Here is a 23,172-nt window from a genome sequence, read left to right as displayed (position 1 = left end):
GAAAAGCGTGTCTGTCTTCAATCAAAGATCAGCCAAGAGCGTACGGGGGTCTCAGAGCATTGAACAGTTTTATTTCACTTTTGGCAGAACAGATTATAGCCTACAAACTGTCAGTTTGAATTCATTCTTTGGTCTTGAAAAATATGACCCAAAAAGCAGCAGGACATGAAAAAACAAGTGGACTGAAAGTCACAGAATAACTAATATGGATGAATGAGTGAGATGGTAGTAAGGCATTTTCATTTAAATCATTTAAAGGCCCAGTGCAATCCAACTTGATTTTCCTGTGTTTTATATTTCCACACGGAGGTTGGAATAATATTGTGAAAATAATGTCAATGCCCTTTTAGTGTAGCTGTTTGAAAATAATTACTGTAATTTCAGCCTGTTTTGATGGGAGGGAATTTGTCCTTCCATGGTGACATCACCATGTGCTAAATTAGTTCCAAACCTCTACCAATAACTAGTTTTCCCCTTCCCCACTCAAACCACTCCCAGAAAGTCATTTCTCAAGCAAGAATTTTGCTTTTTGTTTCTTTTTTTAAAACCATTTTGTTTTAAATTGATCACAATTTAGGTACTTCATTGTTACGCAGAATAATCTTAATCTATTGAACTGCTGCATTGGACCTTAAGGCATCAATAATTAGGACGGTTAGATGTTTCCGTTTTAGATGGCTCATTCTGAACTGTGTGCACGACTGGTAGAGGAATCTAGTCCCTGTTCTCCCTTGGTCGCTACTGGTCTTTCTTGCTCTCTGCTGGGGTGTCCGGTTCAGGTTGAGGCTCTTCGCTGCCCTCTGGTGGTAAGGGGCTGTTCTCGCCACGACCCTTTATCTTCTTTGATGCCTCGAAGAGCTCGTTCAGGTTGAACTCGCGGATGATGTTCTCCTAGAACAGAATGAGACAAACGGGTGTGTGAGTGGGGACCCAAAGCCATTCACACACTTCAAAAAGTAAGGCGCGCATACACACACAGATTAGTGATCCCTACGCAACACACCTCGTTGAAAGTCCAGGACACTGCTCGACACTTATTGTCCACCATTGGACGTCTCATGACCTCCCGCCCTGACTGGAAAAGCACCAATGTGGGGAGCTGCTTGGCCAGAGGGGAGGTGCTAACCTTGTACCTGCAGAGAAGGGCAGAAAAAGTGTCAGACTATAGAAATAGGAGGCCCCTTCTCATCTAACTTCTAGACAGACTGTAGACTGAATGTCAATATAAATTACATTTTGTTTGCATTCTGGTGAAAATGTAGTTTGTAAGAGACACTACCAACATCAGAGAGGGAAAGTCTTACCTCTGAGCCACCTCTCCGTACCGGCCAGCGTCTATCTTCCCAAACCGCAGTCCTGCACAGTTATACCTGCATAACAGAGGGAAGAGAACAAGCGACAGCCATGTTTAGTTAACACAACAACATTAGAAAGATGTGTTTCACTGGAGGAAGAGTAGAGGAGGGGTGAAGTCACGCTGATAGAGGAGAGATGGAGAATACTAACTTGAGGGAAAGGTCGGCAAAGACGGGGGCGAAGGACTGGCACTCGGGAGACCAGTTAGCATAGAACTCAACGATCCACGTCACGCGAGTATCATGATTCAGCTCCTCCTGTCCAATGGGATTAGACCAGATCAGATTACCTGAGTAGATCACAATCACTGTATCAGTAGTCTGGTTTCCAGCCAGGTGTCTCCCTACTAATAGTATTGTCACTAGGCTGGCAAGCACGGATACTAGAGCAGTAGAACATGGATTAGCAACACTTAGCCTGTTGTAAATAAGCTAAAACTAATGCTCACAGTCAGTAATATGGTAATGAAAGTCTCAGTTAACTAGATGTAACAGTATAACTTTAGACCGTACCCTCGCCCATACCCGGGCGCGATCCAGGGACCCTCTGCACACATCAACAACAGTCACCCTCGAAGCATCGTTACCCATCGCTCCACAAAAGCTGCGGCCCTTGCAGAGCAAGGGGAACTACTACTTCAAGGTCTCAGAGCAAGTGACGTCACCGATTGAAACGCTATTTAGCGCGAACACCGCTAACTAGCTAGCCATTTCACATCCGTTACATAGACTCAACAGCCTACAGTATGGCGTCGAGTCTTCACACTCATGGCTGTCACATCTCAAGTCTTGGATCACCCCACTTACATCTATGGTCTTTTCACTGAAGTACTTGATGTACTCTGGGCCCATGTAGAGTGGCGGTTTACAGGTCATGACGAATGCTTGGACAGGAAAGGAAACAGAAACATTATTGACATTGTAGAATATTTACTTGGTACTAACCCTAACTCCTAACACATGCTGTCAAATTCACTCACAGAGCACAGACAGACTGGTTGGTTTTGACCAGTAAAGTCGAAGTGCAAATCCATCCCTGAAGCAAGCATCGTCTTGTCTTAACAAGGAGCGCACCAACTTCCTCTGGTCACTAGTTATAATGCATATTAACTGACTGAGAGCAGTGACATGAAGGGCAGTGTGACAAGCAGCTCACCAATACACAGAGCGAAGTAGAAGATGCCCAGTCTGATGTCCAGCCTGAAGAAGAGGATGACGTTGGCCACCTTACTGAACATAAACAGGTTCCCTGCATGCTGCTCTAATGTGACTGGAGAACAGGAGAAAGGTTAGTGTTCATGACAGAGAAACAGAGAGAGGGGGGAGACTGGGGGAAGGAGTAGCGAGAAAGGGGCAAGAGAGACTGGGGGGATGAATAGAGTGATGGGAGGGAGAAACTGGGGGGATGAGTAGAGAGAACAATAATAAGACTCAAGGATAGGGAAGGGGGGTAGGAGGAGTTAACAAAACCCCCCCCTCACAACTGTATTCTCATGTTTACAAAACAAACACATTGTCAAGAGCCAATGAACAAGCAGATGAACCTTGGGAGTGCTGTAATCTCAGGAGATGGTTTACAAGATGTGAGGGACCGGGTTTGTTGGGAAAATTGAAATAACAGTGTATGTGTTTGTTCTGATGTTTACTGTTTATACTGTAAACCTATGAGAGATGTTCAGTGACAACAGTGGGCTCACCCACGGCTACATGGCCAGACCTGTGTGTGTGTGTGTGTGTATTTGTGTTTCACTCTGCACGTACTGGCTCTTCTGTTTTTCATCATGACAATCGCACTGAGAAACATAAGAATCTCCACTTCTCTCTGTAAGACATAGGCCCCATAATATTACATGCAAGTATTGCAACATTTACGGTAACAATAAACACCGCAAGATTTAGCGCAAGAGCAACTCTACCCGATACTGACCCAGTCAAAGTCGCATGGGTTCCCGTCCTCCCGTTCTGTGTTGAGGTTTTCGCAAAGTCCCGGACACTTGCGAAGTATGAGGAATGCGGAGGACATCAATATAGACAAGATGTAATAAGGCTTGAATAGCCATTTGTATATTTGAGGTAAGTGGTAAAAGAAAGCAATAACTCCGGTGATCAACCCCATGTTCCCTCAGCATGAGAAGAGAAAGAAAGGGGGTTGAGCACAGTGACAGCCGTTCTTATTATACCTCAGTGGTGACAGCTGAAGCAGCAAGAGCTCAACCAAAGATTGCTCAACGTGAATGAGCGCGACATATGACACTTGACTGCGCATGCGGACACTGACAGAAAAGCAAAAACCTTTTTTGTACCCGTTGTCGTTCCGTAGACGGTGGTTTCTAGCGGGTACTCTAAAACATAAAGAACGTTTAAAAAATGAGGAAGTTGGTGAAACAACACACAAAGTTGCTAAAGGTACACGAGATAACGTACAGGATAAGTCTAGTATTGCAACAGAAAATAACATCCATAAGCAGTTAAGAAAATATATACTGATGACTTTCCAGGTTGGGCACCATCCCTTTGGCTTAAGTAGACTTTTGACACGTGCGTGTGTGGCACCTATACAGGATGACATCAACAAACTGATCGATGGGGGGGAGCTACGGTGCAAACTGGATCAGCTGAACAAGCTAGAAGCTCCATTACATGAGTGAGCGAGAGAGCGAGAATCATGATTCATTGGTGCCCAGATTTTATTTAACTAGGCAAATCATTTAGAATGACGGCCTAACCCGGACTACGCAGGGCCAATTGTGCGCCGCCCAGATCCAATGAGTTGTAAATGGAATGGAATAAATGAGTCGGTGTACATTTTGGCTTTGGTTTAGCTGTCAAAAACAGATGTTATGAAGATTAGGCTGCCCCTGCCATACAATGGTGATTGTAGCGCACACATATTTTCATTAGTCTGCGTCCATAGAGACTAGCATCGGCCTACTGTAGGAACATATTTTAAGGATTTTTTTTCCCTTGTTTGTTTTTGTCAATTCCTGCATTTTTGGGCATCTTGTTAGCGAGTTCCATACGCTCTCTTCCTCCCTCTGCCCACCTGCGACCTTTGATGACCCTGAGTACAGCCCTGTACTAAAGCAGATTGGAAAGGGGGACACCTAGTTTGTTGTACAACTGAATACCTTCAACTGAAATGTGTCTTCCTTGACATGCTACATTTTTGTACTTAGTATACCAGTTCTGTTTTATTATGTGCCCTGTTTTTGTCATTAAATAAACACCGAATAAAAAACACATTTGCCTTCATTTAGTAGCTAGAGTGCTTAATCAAGTGTACTATATTGTAACGAAACAGGCAGGAAGCAGGTCTCGAACCCTCGACCTTCTAGCCCGAGGTCCGGCGCGCTATCGACTGTGCCGCAAAAGCATGCTCATGTGGCGAGGTCGATTTCCGCGGTTATAAACCAAGGGTCGTTACAAAATGAACTTTAGAAACGCACACTTTTGTAGTGGGGAGTAAGGCCATCGTCATTACACATTTTGTCGGCCAATATATTCCTGGTATTACGGTACTTCTCCAATGGAAAATATGCAATGACAGTATACAACTATACCACAAAGGAGTAGAGACTAGTCAAGCGATGTTGTCAGATTGTCGTCTGTAGTCACATGTGTACAAAACTAACCGTATTGCTTTAGGAAGACATCGATGTATTAGTTATTTAAATGTATTACTCGCAATAGATATGACGGAAATGTTTTCAACTCTGTATGGGCAAAATGATGCTCAGGGACCTCCCCGATCATCGTCTCTGGGATTTGGACCGGGAAATCCACCACCCCCTCTACCGCCTAACCAAGTCCCGATGGCGGCCCAGATGCCACCTCAGCTCGGGGATGAGGGGCCTGCTCTACGGAAACCGGGAGCCATGAACGAACCTTTTTATTTACTGCGAGAACTACCAGGTACAGTTAACATTTCAGTGTGGGCACTACGTAATATGTTTATTCGTACCCGAGTGGAGGATTTGAAGTATTTTTTGCTAGCCCCTTAGGTTATTTTCTAATAATAACATTAACTAACGTTAGCCTTTCTGAGCTAGCTGGCTGTTGGCTAAGAGCCCAGCGTGTTTTGTGTGTATGTTATATTGCTATATCAATTTCTAAGTGCACTTCCTATATTAGCCATCACAAGTTACTCCCTCTGGAGTCTGGACCCTAGTAGTATGGGACATTGACGTCCGTGTGGACAAACTCTGGATCTTGTTACTGCATTGACCGTGTATTTTAAAAATGTGCCTCACAGTGGGCAATGAGCTTACGGGCAACACCAACCTCATCACCCATTACAACCTGGAACACGCTTACAACAAGTTCTGTGGCAAGAAAGTCAAGGAAAAGCTCAGCAACTTCCTGCCAGAGTTACCAGGTGAACTACCATTCGTCACTTTTACTATGTCTGTCTGTAAGTGATTTCTGTGGACCCATCCCGCTGAGTATCCCACCTCACTTGCCTCTTCCCCCATCTCTCTTTTCTCTGTAATAAATTGTCTGTTTTCCCTCTTTCCTGTGTCTGTAGGTATGATAGACTGGCCTGGTACCCAGGATGGCAGTTCGTTGCGCTCTCTGATAGAGAAGCCTCCAGTGTGTGGCAACTCCTTCAGCCCTCTGACCGGAGCCAGCCTCACCGGCTTCAGACTGCACACCGGACCGGTAGAGAGAGAGAGACACACACACACACACACACACACACACACACACACACACACACACACACACACACACACACACACACACCTTCCTTTGACCACAATACTCCAATTTTTAGGATACTTTATTCATCCAACACTAGGCCTCCATATCATTTCTGTACTGTTAACGACGATGTTAAGACGTTATCTACTCTGTGTGTTTGTGTTCCAGCTACCGGAGCAGTACCGACTGATGCACATCCAGCCTCCAAAGAAGAAGAGCAAGCATAAGCACAAACACAACCGACCACAGGATCCCATACCTCAAGGTAACGCATGTACACACACACACACACACACACACACACACACACACACCCAACCATCCCTTCAGCCTTTGAAACCCTTCTGTCTTCACAGAGACACCCTCAGACTCTGACCCCAAGAAGAAGAAGAAGAAAAGAGATGACGACCCTGACCGCAAGAAGAAAAAGAAAGACAAGAAAAAGAAGAAGGTAAGACTGCTGCCCTGACCCTTTCTCCATCTCTTGCACCGAAGTTGGTATATAGGAGACCTATAAGCCTGCAACCTTGTCCCCGGGCTAATTGCTCATATACGCCTGGAATAACAACGACTCAAATGTGGGAGTGAACTAGGGCTTTCCCCCCCCCCAAAAAAAACATTTGTCGACCAAGACTTGTGTGTTCTTTCGACCGGTTTTGAAACATGTATTTTTCCATATATTGACACAACCTATGTATTTTAATTAAATCAACTATTTGCACTGAGCTTGTCTGATGTTTTAAGCAAACTGTATGATGAAATAATTAAGACACACAAATGACTAGAGACAGCGAGTGACTAGCACCCGTTGTGTGTCTCCCTGCTGCAGTGACCACCACAGAACATCAACTGTGTGTATAGCGCTGTCTGTGTTGCTGAAGATGCAACATAATTAGTCACTTCTGACTGAAGAGTTATGTGCCCCGAAATCCCTCAGTTGTTTGGGATAAACATTCTCTCAATCCTTGCTCTCTTTACGTGACATATCTATGCTTCGCATGCATGTGTCCAATAGGGCCTGACCTATTGCACATCATAATCACCTCAATAAATTGGTAATGACGAACTCTGAACGCCGCAACACATGTGACAGCAAAATGGATGCAGAGGACATGACAAACTCGAAACGGGGGAATGTTTACTGTTTGTGCAGGAGGTAAAGGGGAAGACAGATGTGTGGAATAAATATGACTAGATGTGGAAAATACTGGAGATCAATAAAAATAAGGTATGGCGCAAGCACTGCGTGCATATTAGGCCTGTGTGGGCCAAACAGGTGCTGTTAGATTACAATATCATTTTTCTGACCATTTAGAACAGTGTAAACAACACTAAATAAATGTATAAGCTTACCAAAGAGTCTGTAACTAATTTTAAAAAATTGTAAAGCCTTTATTACAGAAAATACTAAATACAGTAACATTCATTTGTGAATGCAATTTCCAAAATGGAAAGGTTTAGGCCTATTTATTGTTTACACTAATTGTTCAATGGTCGCTTTATTTTATTTAAAAACAAAAAAATGCTTGCTTGCATTTCACATCATGAATGACTCGTATGCTGTGTGATGACATGAATGAATAAATTGAGACAGTAGCCTGTATAAGTATTGAAATATAGGCCTAACTATGTAAGTTACGGTATTAAGACTAAACAGGATGCGCTCTTAGGCCTACAGCTTGATGGTGGTTATACAAGGCTGATATACTTAAGCAATAAGGCACGAGGAGGTGTGGTATATGGCCAATATACCATGGCTAAGGGCTGTTCTTAGACACAACGCAGAAGTTCTGGATACAATTCTTAGCCATGGTATATTGGCCATATACCACAAACCCCCAAGGTGCCTTATTGCTATTATGAACTGGTTAACAACATAATTAGAGCAGTAAAAATACATATTTTGTCATACCCGTGGTATACGGTCTGATATAACATGGCTGTCAGCCAATCAGGGCTCAAACCACCCAGTTTATAATAAGCCTACTAATGATAATGACATTACTTATTATTATAATTGTGATTATAATAATAGTAATAACATAAGGAGATAAAGAAAAAAGGAGGGTGGTTATTATTATTATTATTATTATTATTTAAAAAAGGACAATTTGGAACAGTTTAAACAGCACTAAATACATTATATTTAATATCAGAGATGCTGGTCTAACGAAAAAAAGCTTATTACAGCATAGCAATGATTTAAAAACGGACACTGTGGATTATTTATAAAGGCAGGCACATTTAACAGTTAGACTATTGATTATAGACCTAATTAAGTTGGTTTCTTCTCTTCACTTTTCTTAGACAGTAAAGGCAAGGGTTTTTTTTCTTATCTCATTCCATTGTTGCCTCTGCTGCATTGTTCTCAACACCAATATGCTGATTAACTTTGCTATTATACACATAGCAACATGGTCTCAGAAAAGGCACCAATTCAACAGCAGCGCACGGAGGTTTCAGAACCGTGGACAGCAACCGCTATCCAATCTGTTATAAAATAATATTGTTATTGGTGTTGCACCATTGTTCCTACTTAATATAACCATATACAATTTCAGTAGCACGTCTTAGACTGATTGACTGTGCCATCCCCATGGCCTCCACAATGGATTAGTCCACTCAGACAGGAGCCAATCAGACTTGTACACCATGATTTGTATTTTAATTAGATTTTTTTGCTACTGCTCGGCTAAATACATTTTGGGCTAAATACATTTTGGTCGACCAACAGCCTCTCGCGCAAACAGTTGACTAAATAATAGCATATTTATCATTATTTGATCTTAGGGAATCACAAGGTCCAAATTTGAGAGACTAAACGCTAGCTGTCTACCTTTTGAGTTAGCTAACTTAACATATTGCTGGCTATACATCAACATTTGTGTGGTCAACGTGTGTTGCGCATATCGGGAGAACTTACTGTCCCAATCATAATGGACTGAAATCTCCATATTGCATCAAACAAGCGCATACAGGGGGAACATAAACAGTGGTACACAATACAAGTTCAGAGGGAGGTTATTGGAGATGAAGCCGATGGTTATGGATCGGCACTTTTTCTATAGTGTTTCTGTCTGTCCTTACAGAACCGCCACAGTCCGGACCACCCTGGCCTGGCTGGCTCTCAGCCCAACAGCCTCCGATAGACCAGACAGAGACAACAAGTGTGTGTGTGTGTGTGTGTGTGTTTGAGAAGCTGGTACGAGTGTGTTTAGAAGAATATGTATTTAGATAACGAGAGATTATGCTTGTGTGACAGGGAGGGGAAAGACAGTCTTATGTGTGTGTGGTAGATTGGATGTCAGCAGTGTAATATTGTTCGAGGATGAGAGACGGAAGGCCACTGATATTCTGAATGAGTGTATGTTATGTTCCCCTTTTTCATTTGGTTGTGATATTCTCTGACCACATATTCCAATAAACTGTTTTTGTCCATGCTGCCTTGATCCTCTTTGTCTGTGGCATGGTTTTCTCCCTGACGCCTCACGGGTTGCCTTTAGTGATATGTTTCAGTCTTGGGCACAGGACTCTTCCAGGTAAAGGGGAACTAGCGAAGGCAGGAATATGCACCGGCGTGTTTACAATCTGAAAACATCCATTCAACATTTTCATTTCTAATATGAATATAGTACTAACTTGGAAGATTGTCAGGGATATCAAAACACAGTCACAGGACAGTTTCTTACATATTTGTTTATTTGATAAGACTTAAAGCTGGTTTTAGTCCCCAAATGAGACATGGCAGAAACAAAAGGATGCATTTCACTTCTGACACACAAAAGCTATAAAACAGGAGCACGATGGGGAGGGGATTAGATACAATACATCATCATTTTGGCAAAGCTACATGCCCCTGAGGAAAGGTGCTGTACATATTAAAATATGGCTTAGCAGCCCATAGATATGACTAGAAAGGCTCCCAACGTGGATTTGGTTTCCTAGGTGAAGTTTGGTACTGTCTTTTCCTGTTGATTTACATTCAATTCTATGCACTGAGGTCAGGCAAGGCACTGAATTAATACAAAAATAACACTTTCAATCCCCCTTCCCCACTATATACCAATGATTCACATTAACAGTTGCATAATAGAAACTGCATAATATAAATGCATCAGACTATTTCTATTGAGAACATGGTCTTCTCAGCAAATAGTGTTGTGAAGAATTACACCAGAAGCATTTGGATAAGAGAAAGTTATATTTACAAAAACAGTCTCTGTAGGCCAGAGCTTTGTGTTTACGTAGGGCATAGAGTTTTCCCTGGTCAGGATATGTGGATATGAAAAATTCCTGGCCCTACAATATACATGAGCTCTGTAACCGGGTAGAGTACACAGCAAAAACACAATCTTCATCAGACACTACAATGGCACTACAATGAATACATCTGCTAACACACAACTTCCCTTTTTTAACACACATGCAGCTAAAAGGTACAAAAAGACACTTAAATACATTTATTTACACACACAAGTTCATTCCTGTGCACAAAGCTGTAAAAGTATGATAGTGGACACTACCATTCTACGTGTCTACTTTTAAAACCTCAAAGTCTATGCTTTTGGGGGGTCAAGTGTCAAGTTCATGTTTTCCTATAAAAAAACATCTGAATTGTATGTTCAGTGGAGAATGACCGATTAACTCCACTTCTTGAATTATCAATCTATGCATACAAAATCTACGTATTTCAACTGACGATGAAAAGTCAAATCTACACACCACACACAGACAGACGGGTCTTGATTGAAGAGAGAACGTTGGGGGAAAGAAGAGGTAGTCAGTGTCTCTACAGTCAGTCTGTGTGTCTGTATGCATGTTTAATGTGATAAAAATATTGCAATAGAAAAAGCATTGGCATATTTGGTACAACAAATTGTAGCATTACTCGTGGCTGGGTGAAGTGTGCATTGGTTTGGTTTTCCCAAGCTTCCTAGTAAAATGTATCACTACCTTACTGTGTTAATTCATACTTAATGTCATTTTGATTCCTTTTTTTGTATATGACAACCAGTGTATTTGATTTACAATGAATGACTTTTTTCAGCAGAAGTTGCACAATTCATATCTGAAAATCATTCTTTGGTGTTGTGTGTGTGTTCGTCTGCATGGATTGAGTAATACTAAAGAATTAACACGTCACTGAAGGGTCTTTCAAGTACCTTAGAAGTTTTGGCCTAGCAACACGGACATATGAAGGTGTGAGTGTCTGCTTGTGACCAGTGAAAAGTGTTGTGGCTTTTTAACAAGTCATTTGGATATTCTGAACTGAACCCAGAAACTAAACAGCATAAAATATTGACGACACAACTTCTCCTTATCGAGACAAATGTGTGGATTATGATTTAAAAAATATGGTTTAGTCAACAAAAACAGCAATAATCCTAACAATGAAAAAATAAAATTATGCTGATTTTGTGGATAACCATGGACACTGACAAAAATTCTACAGTGCCCACAATCCTTAGCATTGCGCCAGAACCACTTCCTATGCTAGACCGTTGCTATGGTGTTTGAGGCTGTTGTGATCTGAGTGGTTGAGACCCTCTCTCTCCTGGCCAATGCCATTCTTTTCTCGAGCCTCCTTCTCCTGGATCAGGTGTCTGCGATGGTAGAATAGGTATCCAGGCAACAGGAAGCCACCCAATGAGAAGAGGATCATGCCCAGGTTGATCTGATGGGTGACGGAGATATGGGAAGTTAGACGACCAGTGAGGGGTTAAAACCCCTTGTATGGATAACTGACTCACCCAGTAGGGGTCTCCGTGCAGGGATCCCACCATGATGATGAAGAGGGGCTGCTGCAGCAGGGCCACCACAGCACTGATCATCGACTGCAGCCCAGTCAGAGTACCAAAGTGGTTAGAGGGGTACCTGAGGGAGATAAATAATTTCTTAAGTCAAATTCTGTATTTAAAAGATGGTGACCATAGTTGCATGATGAAGATGAGGAAGTTGAAAACTTACACGGCAGCATACAGGCCTCCACAGCAGGAGTGGATGAACCCTCTGACCATGGTGTGGAGGATGAAGGTCAGGATCTACAGGAGGAGAGAGAATGTTGACATTTGGGTATTTCTGTGCATTCGTCTGATACAGTATGTTAGAATGAACGAGCGATCATTAGTGTGTGTGTACCTGGAGCGGCAGGTTGTCTATCAGACAACACACTCCGAACACCAGCAGTAGCAGATTGGTGAAGATGAAGGCTCTCATGGCATTGGTGATTTTCTGGATCTTTTTGTCTCTCGTCGGCCCGTCTGTTGGTCTGTGTGAGGTTGGCCAGGGACAAAAGACATCAACCTCACCTCTTTCCTCATTCTATTTTCCCACAGAGTTCTCATTATGACCCCCCCCCCTCTCTCAGGGTGCAGATCAGGGGATCCAGGGGTGCTCAGCTCCCCTGAACGCAACAAATGTCAAACTTGGAGGGAGGGGGGGGTCTCTAAATAATGATAATTTGACCAGTCTCCTATTTGTTTCAAATGCAGTGGTAAATATGTTTTACAGGTGTTTAAATATTAAAATAAAAGCTTCCAATTTAAACTAACACCCCCCTCTCTGTCATGGTGGAAACCATTTATTTCTAAAGGGCTGCACTTGTCATCCAGGCCAGGCTGAGTGCTGTTCGGATGGTACAATTCTATAGCTGGCTAGAGCGCATCGCTGTCCACTCAGTAGTGCTGAATTTTGGCCTAGATTTTCTACTCGCATAGATTTTCCTTTGTACTAACTCATTTTCACCATTTGTTTGCCATGCGTCCTTAACAATTTGTCATTGTTTTCTTTTGTCAGTCAGCTGTTTAGAGCGCACATTGCTTTGTTTTTCAGGTGCGTGCGGGTACTGGTGTTCTCCCTGGCCAGAAGAGGTAGACCATTTTAATTAGCTTCATTATTTTCTAGAAATATTTGTATTATATTGAATGTGTAGGCTACCTGTTCAGAGGAATGCACTTGATGTTTATCATTTTGTGTATTTCTCATGTGCTTGCCATTGATTGTTGTGTCACTAATTCCCTATTAAGTCGCTGTTACTACTTTGTATGTTTTTTTAAATATTTTTTTTACATCACACTGCTCTTTGTGCCGAGTTGTGGTAGCTAGCCGTGATCCTGAATCACTATTTTCTTGTGCGGTGTTTTGAAAGGAGTATCATGACTGTCCTGTGACGATCTGAAGGATCAGGTTACAGTGGGTCCGCTCTACAGCGTGCTCTCGCTCTCATAGAAGGGGAGAGCGGGAAGTCTGCCGTTTTATGGCGGTCATAAAATACGCTGCCCCAATGCTCTGTAGTGTTGGAGGTTGGAATGTAAACTGTGAGAACACAGAGACACCCTTGGACATCAAAAGTATGAATAATTAAACAATATTTATATTGTTGAGAATGTGGGAGTGGTCCGTGGACACTTATGAAGAGTGTGTTTCATTTGGTGATCTCATGAAGGACAGGAAACACACAACGGTTTCCCTTAAAGTGTACTTTTCCCAGCTGTCAGGTTCACATCTAAATATTGTGACATGTATGTAATTAAACATTAAACTATTTGTAAAAAGATGTAATGTGATGTTAACCTAAATGAGAAAATATGGGTTTTCATATAAAGTTAACCAAATCAGTGGTCACGCCCACATGAGCGTCATGGAATTGCCCCTTTTTCCACAGAGTATAAAACCCAATTCCTACAAAATGTACATAAAGTCAGAGAACGCCAGGATGGAGTTATTAGACTATACAGCTATAGTTTTGGCTACACGGCTGGAAATGGTTAAACTCTGGGACTATCGATCACTACAGAATAAGAGCAAATCCTAGACGTAAAATTACTAGTCTACAGCTAGAAATTACGTAAATCTAGGACGAGAATATTGGCAATCTATTCTAAGAGCATGGTACACCTGACATATCCATTACAACAGACACTATCCAGAGCTGCGTAGAAAACTACAACCACGAAGGACATTGTGACTTCTGGGGAAGTTAAGTCAGTTAATCAGGGTCTCTGGTTTCCAACAGACGGACCGGCGATTCCAACAGAGAAGACAACATATGGGCGTAAATATATACATTGCAATTATTCTCGATTGAGCTGCCGTTCATGTGCAAAAGATTAGCATTTCAATGAATATAATTATCAACTGTGTGTAGTGAATCTATTTGTCAATCACGCTCTCTGTCCTCACCCCTTTCCTTTGTCTATCAAGCCGTCATATTGGCTTCGTCCGCCAGGGACTTTTTCTTTGTATCATGTAGTAACCCAAATATCTACTGTTTGTTTTATTTAATTGTGTGATTATTTAGTTAGTAAATAAATAAGCCAATTTGTATATCGCTGATTCATAATTTAGGCTAGGATTCGTGCAGATTTCCAAAGAGTTTCATTAAATAGAAGACTGTAGTTCAGAAAACGATAACTCTAAACCTCAACATTTTCCTTGGTACCCCAACTTCCTAGTTACGCATATAAGGCCCTGCCCCGCCCCCCTTTCGGAAAAGCTGACCACGACTCCATTTTGTTGATCCCTGCCTACAGACAGAAACTAAAACAAGAGGCTCCCACGCTGAGGTCTGTCCAACGCTGGTCCGACCAAGCTGACTCCACACTCCAAGACTGCTTCCATCACGTGGACTGGGACATGTTTCGTATTGCGTCAGACAACAACATTGACGAATACGCTGATTCGGTGTGCGAGTTCATTAGAACGTGCGTTGAAGATGTCGTTCCCATAGCAACGATTAAAACATTCCCTAACCAGAAACCGTGGATTGATGGCAGCATTCGCGTGAAACTGAAAGCGCGAACCACTGCTTTTAATCAGGGCAAGGTGTCTGGTAACATGACCGAATACAAACAGTGCAGCTATTCCCTCCGCAAGGCTATCAAACAAGCTAAGCGTCAGTACAGAGACAAAGTAGAATCTCAATTCAACGGCTCAGACACAAGAGGCATGTGGCAGGGTCTACAGTCAATCACGGACTACAGGAAGAAATCCAGCCCAGTCACGGACCAGGATGTCCTGCTCCCAGGCAGACTAAATAACTTTTTTGCCCGCTTTGAGGACAATACAGTGCCACTGACACGGCCTGCAACGAAAACATGCGGTCTCTCCTTCACTGCAGCCGAGGTGAGTAAGACATTTAAACGTGTTAACCCTCGCAAGGCTGCAGGCCCAGACGGCATCCCCAGCCGCGCCCTCAGAGCATGCGCAGACCAGCTGGCCGGTGTGTTTACGGACATATTCAATCAATCCCTATACCAGTCTGCTGTTCCCACATGCTTCAAGAGGGCCACCATTGTTCCTGTTCCCAAGAAAGCTACGGTAACTGAGCTAAACGACTACCGCCCCGTAGCACTCACTTCCGTCATCATGAAGTGCTTTGAGAGACTAGTCAAGGACCATATCACCTCCACCCTACCTGACACCCTAGACCCACTCCAATTTGCTTACTGCCCAAATAGGTTCACAGACGATGCAATCTCAACCACACTGCACACTGCCCTAACCCATCTGGACAAGAGGAATACCTATGTGAGAATGCTGTTCATCGACTACAGCTCGGCATTCAACACCATAGTACCCTCCAAGCTCGTCATCAAGCTCGAGACCCTGGGTCTCGACCCCGCCCTGTGCAACTGGGTACTGGACTTCCTGACGGGCCGCCCCCAGGTGGTGAGGGTAGGCAACAACATCTCCCCCCCGCTGATCCTCAACACTGGGGCCCCACAAGGGTGCGTTCTGAGCCCTCTCCTGTACTCCCTGTTCACCCACGACTGCGTGGCCACGCGCGCCTCCAACTCAATCATCAAGTTTGCGGACGACACAACAGTGGTAGGCTTGATTACCAACAACGACGAGACGGCCTACAGGGAGGAGGTGAGGGCCCTCGGAGTGTGGTGTCAGGAAAATAACCTCACACTCAACGTCAACAAAACTAAGGAGATGATTGTGGACTTCAGGAAACAGCAGAGGGAACACCCCCCTATCCACATCGATGGAACAGTAGTGGAGAGGGTAGCAAGTTTTAAGTTCCTCGGCATACACATCACAGACAAACTGAATTGGTCCACTCACACAGACAGCATTGTGAAGAAGGCGCAGCAGCGCCTCTTCAACCTCAGGAGGCTGAAGAAATTCGGCTTGTCACCAAAAGCACTCGCAAACTTCTACAGATGCACAATCGAGAGCATCCTGGCGGGCTGTATCACCGCCTGGTACGGCAACTGCTCCGCCCTCAACCGTAAGGCTCTCCAGAGGGTAGTGAGGTCTGCACAACGCATCACCGGGGGCAAACTACCTGCCCTCCAGGACACCTACACCACCCGATGTCACAGGAAGGCCATAAAGATCATCAAGGACATCAACCACCCGAGCCACTGCCTGTTCACCCCGCTATCATCCAGAAGGCGAGGTCAGTACAGGTGCATCAAAGCTGGGACCGAGAGACTGAAAAACAGCTTCTATCTCAAGGCCATCAGACTGTTAAACAGCCACCACTAACATTGAGTGGCTGCTGCCAACACACTGACACTGACTCAACTCCAGCCACTTTAATAATGGGAATTGATGGGAAATTATGTAAATATATCACTAGCCACTTTAAACAATGCTACCTTATATAATGTTACTTACCCTACATTATTCATCTCATATGCATACGTATATACTGTACTCTATATCATCGACTGTATCCTTATGTAATACATGTATCACTAGCCACTTTAAACTATGCCACTTTGTTTACATACTCATCTCATATGTATATACTGTACTCGATACCATCTACTGTATCTTGCCTATGCTGCTCTGTACCATCACTCATTCATATATCCTTATGTACATATTCTTTATCCCCTTACACTGTGTACAAGACAGTAGTTTTGGAATTGTTAGTTAGATTACTTGTTATTACTGCATTGTCGGAACTAGAAGCACAAGCATTTCGCTACACTCGCATTAACATCTGCTAACCATGTGTATGTGACAAATAAAATTTGATTTGATTTGATTTAATGTTTACATGTTTAGTTTTAATCACGTAATAATTAAACCTAGAGAACTGATTTGATAAAATAAGTCTTCACATTTAATGCCAGTCCAGACACAACAGGAGCAAGCAGTAAAATACAAATCTCCAATATTTTACTGTTTACAATGCCTTTATCAATTAATTGGCTCCGTTTCTAAATGGTTGTGTTAGCTGTTTAATCTTAAGCAGCTGTATCTGGAGTCTGCATATGTTCATGAGTGTTAAAGTTCATAGACATTGTTGCCTAGTCTAGTAAATTGGCCAGTTTCAGACCCATTTCAGGTGTACCAACTTTTCAGTCTACAAAAAAAGGTAAATTTGGCAGCAAAATGCATCAATTAATGTAGGCCTAGTCATTAAGCACACTTTGGGGTGTTTTGTAACAGATGTATATTTCAGTTCATCAAACGGTCCGAGTGCACATGCACTGTTTGGATGCGACAATTATTTTGAAGTGGACGAACATGCACAGGTAGCCTACTTATGAAGTGATTTGTTTGACAATCAGATGAAAACATGACTGGTTGTGTTCATGCCACATAAAGGTAATTAATTTGTGTCGTTTTACAAGTAGGCTCATAAAAACTTCACGTATACATGCCCAATAGAGACAGCCACCGGAATGTCATGGTGTCATTCTCGCGCTGCTCTTTCGCTTTCGCTCTCACACACCTCTTCTCTGTCTCTGCCACACACTCCTTCATCCTCCAGTCCATGATGTAGCCAATCAGAGGACAGGTGACCAGGCAGAGCAGCTGCAGGGTGCCAAAGATGGACGAGTAGAAACTCACTAGAGAGGAGAGAACACACATTTAGACACACATGACAAGGACATGTCACTTTCACCAGGAGACATCTCTCACCTTTCTCCTTTGCCTCGACGATCAACTTCCCAGAAGCTGAGGAAAGAAAGGAGGACAACTTGATTAGAACACATTTACATGGAGGGAATATGGCCCAGTCATGACAGTGTGTTGGTTTGTCAGTTGACTGCCAGCAGGGTCTGGTTTGTCAGTTACTCACCGTGAGGGTCGCCGTGAGTGACGAGGAACTCCAGCATCTTGTTCATTGCGCCCATAAAGAAAATTATCCTGAGCTGGGTCATCCCCATGGTAACCAGACTCCACAGGAAGATGGGCGAGAACACCGACCTACGGAATGGGATGGCATCTGAGAGAGAGAGGGTAGGCAGACAGTTAATATGGGTCTAAGGGATGTGTTTGTGAGCAAGAGTTGCTGTTGTGTTTTCAGGTGTGTGTTCTCGACTCACTCTGTGTGTCAGCTGGGAGCTTCTCAGTGGAGTCGTTCAGGCCTCCATTCTTCTGACTCAACCTCTCTCCCACACTCTTATGGTCCCCAGACAGATAAGTCAGCGCTAACTTCTTACTGTTAAAGAGGAAAAGAAACCAAAGGTGAAAGTTGTTTATTACCTCATGTTGCATGTTAGTATTGGTAACTGTTGTATTTCTATTTAACTGTCACTCTTAGTACTACAGTAACCTGATCAAGTTTACTGTCTTGTTCTAGCATTGTGGAAGTATTATGATAATATTGTAATAGCCATTATTTTGTGATCTGACGTTGTTTTACTGTTGTAATGACCTGTAGTCGACCTCGTCGGGCGTGGGGAAGGCCTCCACTGGCCAGTTGAGAAAACAATTGAGGAAGACTAAGCCTGCTAGACCCGACCACACCCACATGATCACCCGGAACGACACGCCCGCATCATAGATCAGCTTAGAGAGGGACGAAGGGAAAATGGGGTGTTATTAGTATAGAAGAGTATAAATATTTGAGGCTTACTGTGGAAAGGTCATTGAACGTGCATTCTATTTGTATGAGTGTTACGGGACAACGCTAACAAATATGCATTCATATCTGACAAACGTGCATCCATCATGGTTACCTTGACTCCAGGGAAGGTGACAGCGGAGGAGGCATAGGAGCCAATCATCAGAGACATGATGGTGGAGCTCAGACTGCCAAACATGTTGGGTAGCTGGAGGGAGAAAAATATATATTTACGGATAAGTCTCAAACACTGACAATTTTACCAAAATAAAACACACACTGATACAGTGAGAGCACAGACAGTAGTAGTAAAGTCTTGTTTGAGAATGGAGCGCAAGATAGCGGTCAGTTTTGGTAGCTGAAGGAATTATTTGAAGGAATTATTTGATTTCCTTACCCAATTATAACCATTGGATTATTTATACGGCCATAAAACCCCGTATGAATATGGTTTAGTTTATTTACCAAAGTAATTGATTACTTTCTGCAAGTTATTCACCTCTAAAACGAAGTTTGCGACAACACTAAACTAGCTTTTAAAAAAACGTTTTTAAATTAGCTTGTCGAACGTACATGGAAACTGCCACGACCAGAACCAAAAGGAAAGAAATAGAGAGATCGTCAGATAGACAATTAACCACAAAATAGAGCATGATTTTGGGTACTCTTCAGAATCCAACTGTGGGGGGAAATACTGCAATAGGTGATGAAAATGTGGTGAGCACGGACAACAATGCTCACAACTTGCGCCCCCTCCAGTCCCCTTGACCTTACGACCCAGGCACTCCAGTCAAGCCCCAGGGGAAAAAGATGAGGCCAAGAGGGTGTGTCACTTCTTGAGATGCAAAACAATATTGTAATGCTTTTGACAGCAAAGATAGATGAAAGGGCAAATAGCTTGGAGGTCATGGTTAGGGAGAATACGATGAAAATTGAGGCCATTAAAAAATCTGTTGTCTTTATCTTTGGAGAAGTGAAAACCCTCAAAAGTGACATGAAGAAAGTGGAAGTTATCTGCCAGGAAAATGAAAAGAAGGTGGCTGAACTCGAGCAAAAGGTGAATGAGGCAGAGAGATACCAGCGCAGGTGGAACCTGAGGCTCCATGGAATTCCAGAGCAGACGGATGAGGACATCAAATGCAGAGTTGTTGACATCTGTGGAGCTGTCATTCCCGAATCAAAAGCCACACTTCAGGAAAATGTAGACATCGTCCATCGTTTGGGTAGACTAAAGGATCAAGACAAGAGACTGAGGACAACCCTCATCCGGTTCACCAACAGATCTACACGGGATCTTCTTTGGAGGCGAGCGAAGAATTGTGAATTCCTCATCAAGCAAATATTGAGGTTCACAGAGGATCTGACCTCAGCAGACAAAGTGACAAGAGAGAAACTGTGGCTGCAGCTCGAAAGGCAGGGAAAACTGCATTTTATCGGTGCAAGAGTGATCATCGATGGGAAAGAAATGTGGCCAAATCAGAACATTTGAGTGAGAGCCAGAGTCTAACTCAGACAGAACGGTCAGGCCAAAAAACTGATTACCAGGTGAAAAGCAGCCTTTTATTATAAAGATGTACACAAACACTTGAATGAGAAAAGGCTGACCTGAGAACTGGTAAGCTAAACACTAACTATAGGTGAATAACTGCTTATTGTAAAGTCTAGACAATGTCTCCCCCTTGTGGGAGTAAGAATACTTTGGTAACTTTATGACCAATTTATTTTTTTATTTTTTTGGAGAGGTTAATAATGGGATGGAAATCCTTTTGAGTTACATATCCTTAGGAATAACTTATATTAGCATAACAAGGTTGTTGGTTGAAGTTTGTCTTTATCTCTTTGTTCAATTAATGTCAGAGGTATTTGTAATTTACTCAAGCGTAAGGCTATTTTCCTGTATTGCAAACGGTTTAATGCAGACTTTTACTTTTTGGAAAAATCAATCGGGTAACGATATCTGGTTATCATATGGCAACAACCACTCTGCAGGTATAGCAATTTTAAGAGGTGCATTTTTAGGGAAGGTCATCAGTAGTAAGACTCACCACTCTGGATGTTGGTTAATTTTAACAGTAAATTTCAACAGTGAAATGTTTTTATTAGGGAATATTTATGCATCCAACAACAAACAAAACAACAGGATATTATTTAAAGAATTTGAAGAAGAAATTAAGAGTTATAGGTGTATTTCATGACATCAAAATTATCTTAGGTGGAGATTTTAATTCTTTATCTAATGTGATGATTGACAGATATCCCCCTCCTAACAGATCCAGCATAGTTAATCCTGAGTTTAATAACCTATGTCTTGGTCTTGGATTAGTAGATATTTGGAGATCTAAATGTCCTGATAAAAAGGAATTCACTTGGAGTAACAAGGACATGTCCAGACAGTCAAGAATTGACTTCTGGTTGATTTCTAATTCATTAGATAATTCTGTAGTCAGGGTATCAATTGAACCATCAATTCTTACTGGTTATATTCTTATCTTTAAATATGAATGGATCAGAAGTTATTGGAAACTCAATAGTAGACTGTTGGAAGATGATCATTTCAAGATGAATGCCAAAGATATTATTCAAGACAATTGGAGGAAAGCCCAACTATTTAAGTCTTATGGGAAATATTGGGAATTAATGAAGTATGAAATAAGACAAACAGCCACGAAGAGAGGTAGAGAAATTGCTGAACTTAAAAGATTGAGGGAAGATAGGATTTCCTTAACAAGTTTCTCTCTAATCTCCATGGAGGACCTTGATGAAGAAGAAGGTTCAGTTATTTTCTTTACAACTAGAAATGGACCCAATGTATGAAGAGAGAGCAAAAGGGGCATTTGTAAGATCAAGGAGGAGGTGGTTGGAGGAAGGTGAAAAAAATACAAAATACTTTTACAATTTAGAAAGAAAAATTCTGAATTTACATCTATTCATAAGCTCAATATAGATGGCAAAGAAAATGAAAACCCCAAAGATATTTCAAAATGTTTCAGAATTCTATGGTAACCTTTATACCAGTAATGCCTGTCCTACTAGTGACATATCTGACATAAATGTATCAGCAAGTTAAGAGAACAAATCTCCAGGGAATGATGGTGTTATCAGTGAATTCTAGAAATATGTTGAGGATATTATTGAATTTCTATTTAATGTTAAGGAGGCAATTTATTTTGGGGTCCTGCCTGTTTCTATGACACAGGGCCTAATTTCTGTAATACCCAAAACAAACAAGGATTCTATGATGTTAGAAAATTGGAGACCAAGCACATTAATGAACAATGATGGAAAGATACTTGCATCCATCTTTGCAGAAATACTTTAAGGTATTGACCAAATCATTGATGATACCCAGTCTGGTTTTATGAAGGACAGACAAATATGTAATATTCTACTAGTATTGGACTTGATAGACGACAATGAGCCCATTATGGAAGATAGCTTTATTTGTTGATACAGTTGAACATTATTTTCTTTTTGAGACTTTGATTTTTTGGTTTTGGTCAATATTTACAAAGTGTAATTAAGACACTTTACAATAATAGTAACAGCTCTGTTAAATTATCCCATGGAACTTCAAAGATTCGACATTAGACGTGGAATTAAACAAGGATGCCCAATTTCTCCTTTCTTATTTTATTGGTCACACAAGTTGTCACTTCATATAAATAAGGATAGTTTTAGGGGTATTCAGATACAAAACAGAGATTAAATGTTCACAATTGGCTGACACCACCATTTAAAAAAATAAATATCATAATGAAATCAAGAAAGCTATTGAGTGTATTAATGCCTTCACACATGTATCAGGTTTATCTCTGAATATTAGGAAATGTGAATTATTTCCGTTGAAAAGATGCGACTTAAACTCAGTATGTAATATCCCTGTAAAAGATGTGATCACATATCTTGGTATTACAGTTAGCAAAGATCAGAAAGAAAGGGCCAACTTATATTTCTTTCCCATTGTAGAATTGGAATGAGATTTAACTCCTGGTCATTAAGAGATCTTTCTTTATCTGGACGTGTACTTTTATCATTCTGAAGGTCCAGATGAGTTTATACCTCCCTTGCCTTGGATGTTCCTCTGTCAGTAACTAAAATGGTTGATACTAAATTATTTAACTTCATATGGAGGAATAAATCTCATTATTTAAGAAAAGCGGTAATATGTAGCCCCCAAGGTGAGGGAGGGTTGAATGTTTAGGATTTTAAATCCACTAATATAATCTTTAAGATTAAATGGATACAAAACTATTTAAGAAATAAGGATTGCATCTGGAATATCATCCCTAATTTAATATT

At 41.9% G+C, this 23,172-nt stretch overlaps 3 protein-coding genes across 5 annotated transcripts in view; 1 reads left to right on the top strand and 2 right to left on the bottom strand.

The window, feature by feature from the left end:
• Positions 1–49: 49 nt before the first annotated feature.
• LOC110505039 (thioredoxin-related transmembrane protein 2-B) lies at positions 50–3,571 on the bottom strand. Its single transcript, XM_021583982.2, has 8 exons — positions 3,283–3,571; positions 3,117–3,177; positions 2,512–2,625; positions 2,163–2,239; positions 1,507–1,613; positions 1,305–1,370; positions 1,004–1,133; positions 50–891 (listed from the first exon to the last, which is right to left on the bottom strand). Exons 1-8 carry the CDS (start codon positions 3,469–3,471, stop codon positions 739–741), a joined length of 897 nt encoding a protein of 298 aa, XP_021439657.2. The 5' UTR covers positions 3,472–3,571; the 3' UTR covers positions 50–738.
• Positions 3,572–4,807: 1,236 nt separating this feature from the next.
• On the top strand, positions 4,808–13,565 carry LOC110505040 (mediator of RNA polymerase II transcription subunit 19-A). Of its 2 annotated transcripts, none has more exons than XM_036969624.1 (6): positions 4,808–5,267; positions 5,608–5,730; positions 5,881–6,014; positions 6,225–6,321; positions 6,413–6,507; positions 12,888–13,565. In XM_036969624.1, the coding sequence occupies exons 1-6, from the start codon at positions 5,048–5,050 to the stop codon at positions 12,927–12,929; spliced, it is 711 nt and encodes a 236-aa protein (XP_036825519.1). In that variant the 5' UTR covers positions 4,808–5,047; the 3' UTR covers positions 12,930–13,565. The 2 variants fall into 2 exon arrangements, with proteins under 2 accessions (XP_036825519.1, XP_021439658.1); XM_021583983.2 differs by lacking the exon at positions 12,888–13,565 and adding an exon at positions 9,146–9,505.
• Positions 9,738–23,172, bottom strand: part of LOC110505037 (large neutral amino acids transporter small subunit 3) — a 44,091-nt gene continuing 30,656 nt past the window's right edge. For both annotated transcript variants that reach the window (XM_021583980.2, XM_021583981.2), the window contains exons 6-15: positions 18,989–19,081; positions 18,685–18,818; positions 18,353–18,468; positions 18,106–18,252; positions 17,946–17,981; positions 17,755–17,872; positions 12,195–12,324; positions 12,024–12,097; positions 11,807–11,930; positions 9,738–11,730 (exon numbers count right to left, since the gene is read on the bottom strand). In XM_021583980.2, the coding sequence (XP_021439655.1) occupies positions 11,545–11,730; positions 11,807–11,930; positions 12,024–12,097; positions 12,195–12,324; positions 17,755–17,872; positions 17,946–17,981; positions 18,106–18,252; positions 18,353–18,468; positions 18,685–18,818; positions 18,989–19,081 (1,158 nt within the window). In that variant the 3' untranslated portion in view covers positions 9,738–11,544. The remainder of the gene's footprint in view (positions 11,731–11,806; positions 11,931–12,023; positions 12,098–12,194; positions 12,325–17,754; positions 17,873–17,945; positions 17,982–18,105; positions 18,253–18,352; positions 18,469–18,684; positions 18,819–18,988; positions 19,082–23,172) is intronic.

This window comes from Oncorhynchus mykiss, chromosome 31 (genome assembly GCF_013265735.2).
Source record: "Oncorhynchus mykiss isolate Arlee chromosome 31, USDA_OmykA_1.1, whole genome shotgun sequence".
Taxonomy (NCBI): Eukaryota; Metazoa; Chordata; class Actinopteri; order Salmoniformes; family Salmonidae; genus Oncorhynchus; species Oncorhynchus mykiss.
Note: the sequence above shows the minus strand (reverse complement) of the source record. Positions and strands in the feature narration are given on the sequence as shown.

What these genes read in the sequence shown, in the direction of transcription:
- LOC110505039 (XM_021583982.2), bottom strand. Translation starts at nt 3,471, where the DNA reads ATGGGGTTGATCACCGGAGTTATTGCTTTCTTTTACCACTTACCTCAA. An exon ending in TACGGAGAGGTGGCTCAGAG is followed by an intron (nt 1,134 to 1,304) that starts GTAAGACTTTCC and finishes CCTTCTCTGCAG; the next exon opens with GTACAAGGTTAGCACCTCCC. An exon ending in TGTCCTGGACTTTCAACGAG is followed by an intron (nt 892 to 1,003) that starts GTGTGTTGCGTA and finishes ATTCTGTTCTAG; the next exon opens with GAGAACATCATCCGCGAGTT.
- LOC110505040 (XM_021583983.2), top strand. Translation starts at nt 5,048, where the DNA reads ATGACGGAAATGTTTTCAACTCTGTATGGGCAAAATGATGCTCAGGGA. An exon ending in TCAGACTGCACACCGGACCG is followed by an intron (nt 6,015 to 6,224) that starts GTAGAGAGAGAG and finishes TTTGTGTTCCAG; the next exon opens with CTACCGGAGCAGTACCGACT. An exon ending in AAGACAAGAAAAAGAAGAAG is followed by an intron (nt 6,508 to 9,145) that starts GTAAGACTGCTG and finishes CTGTCCTTACAG; the next exon opens with AACCGCCACAGTCCGGACCA.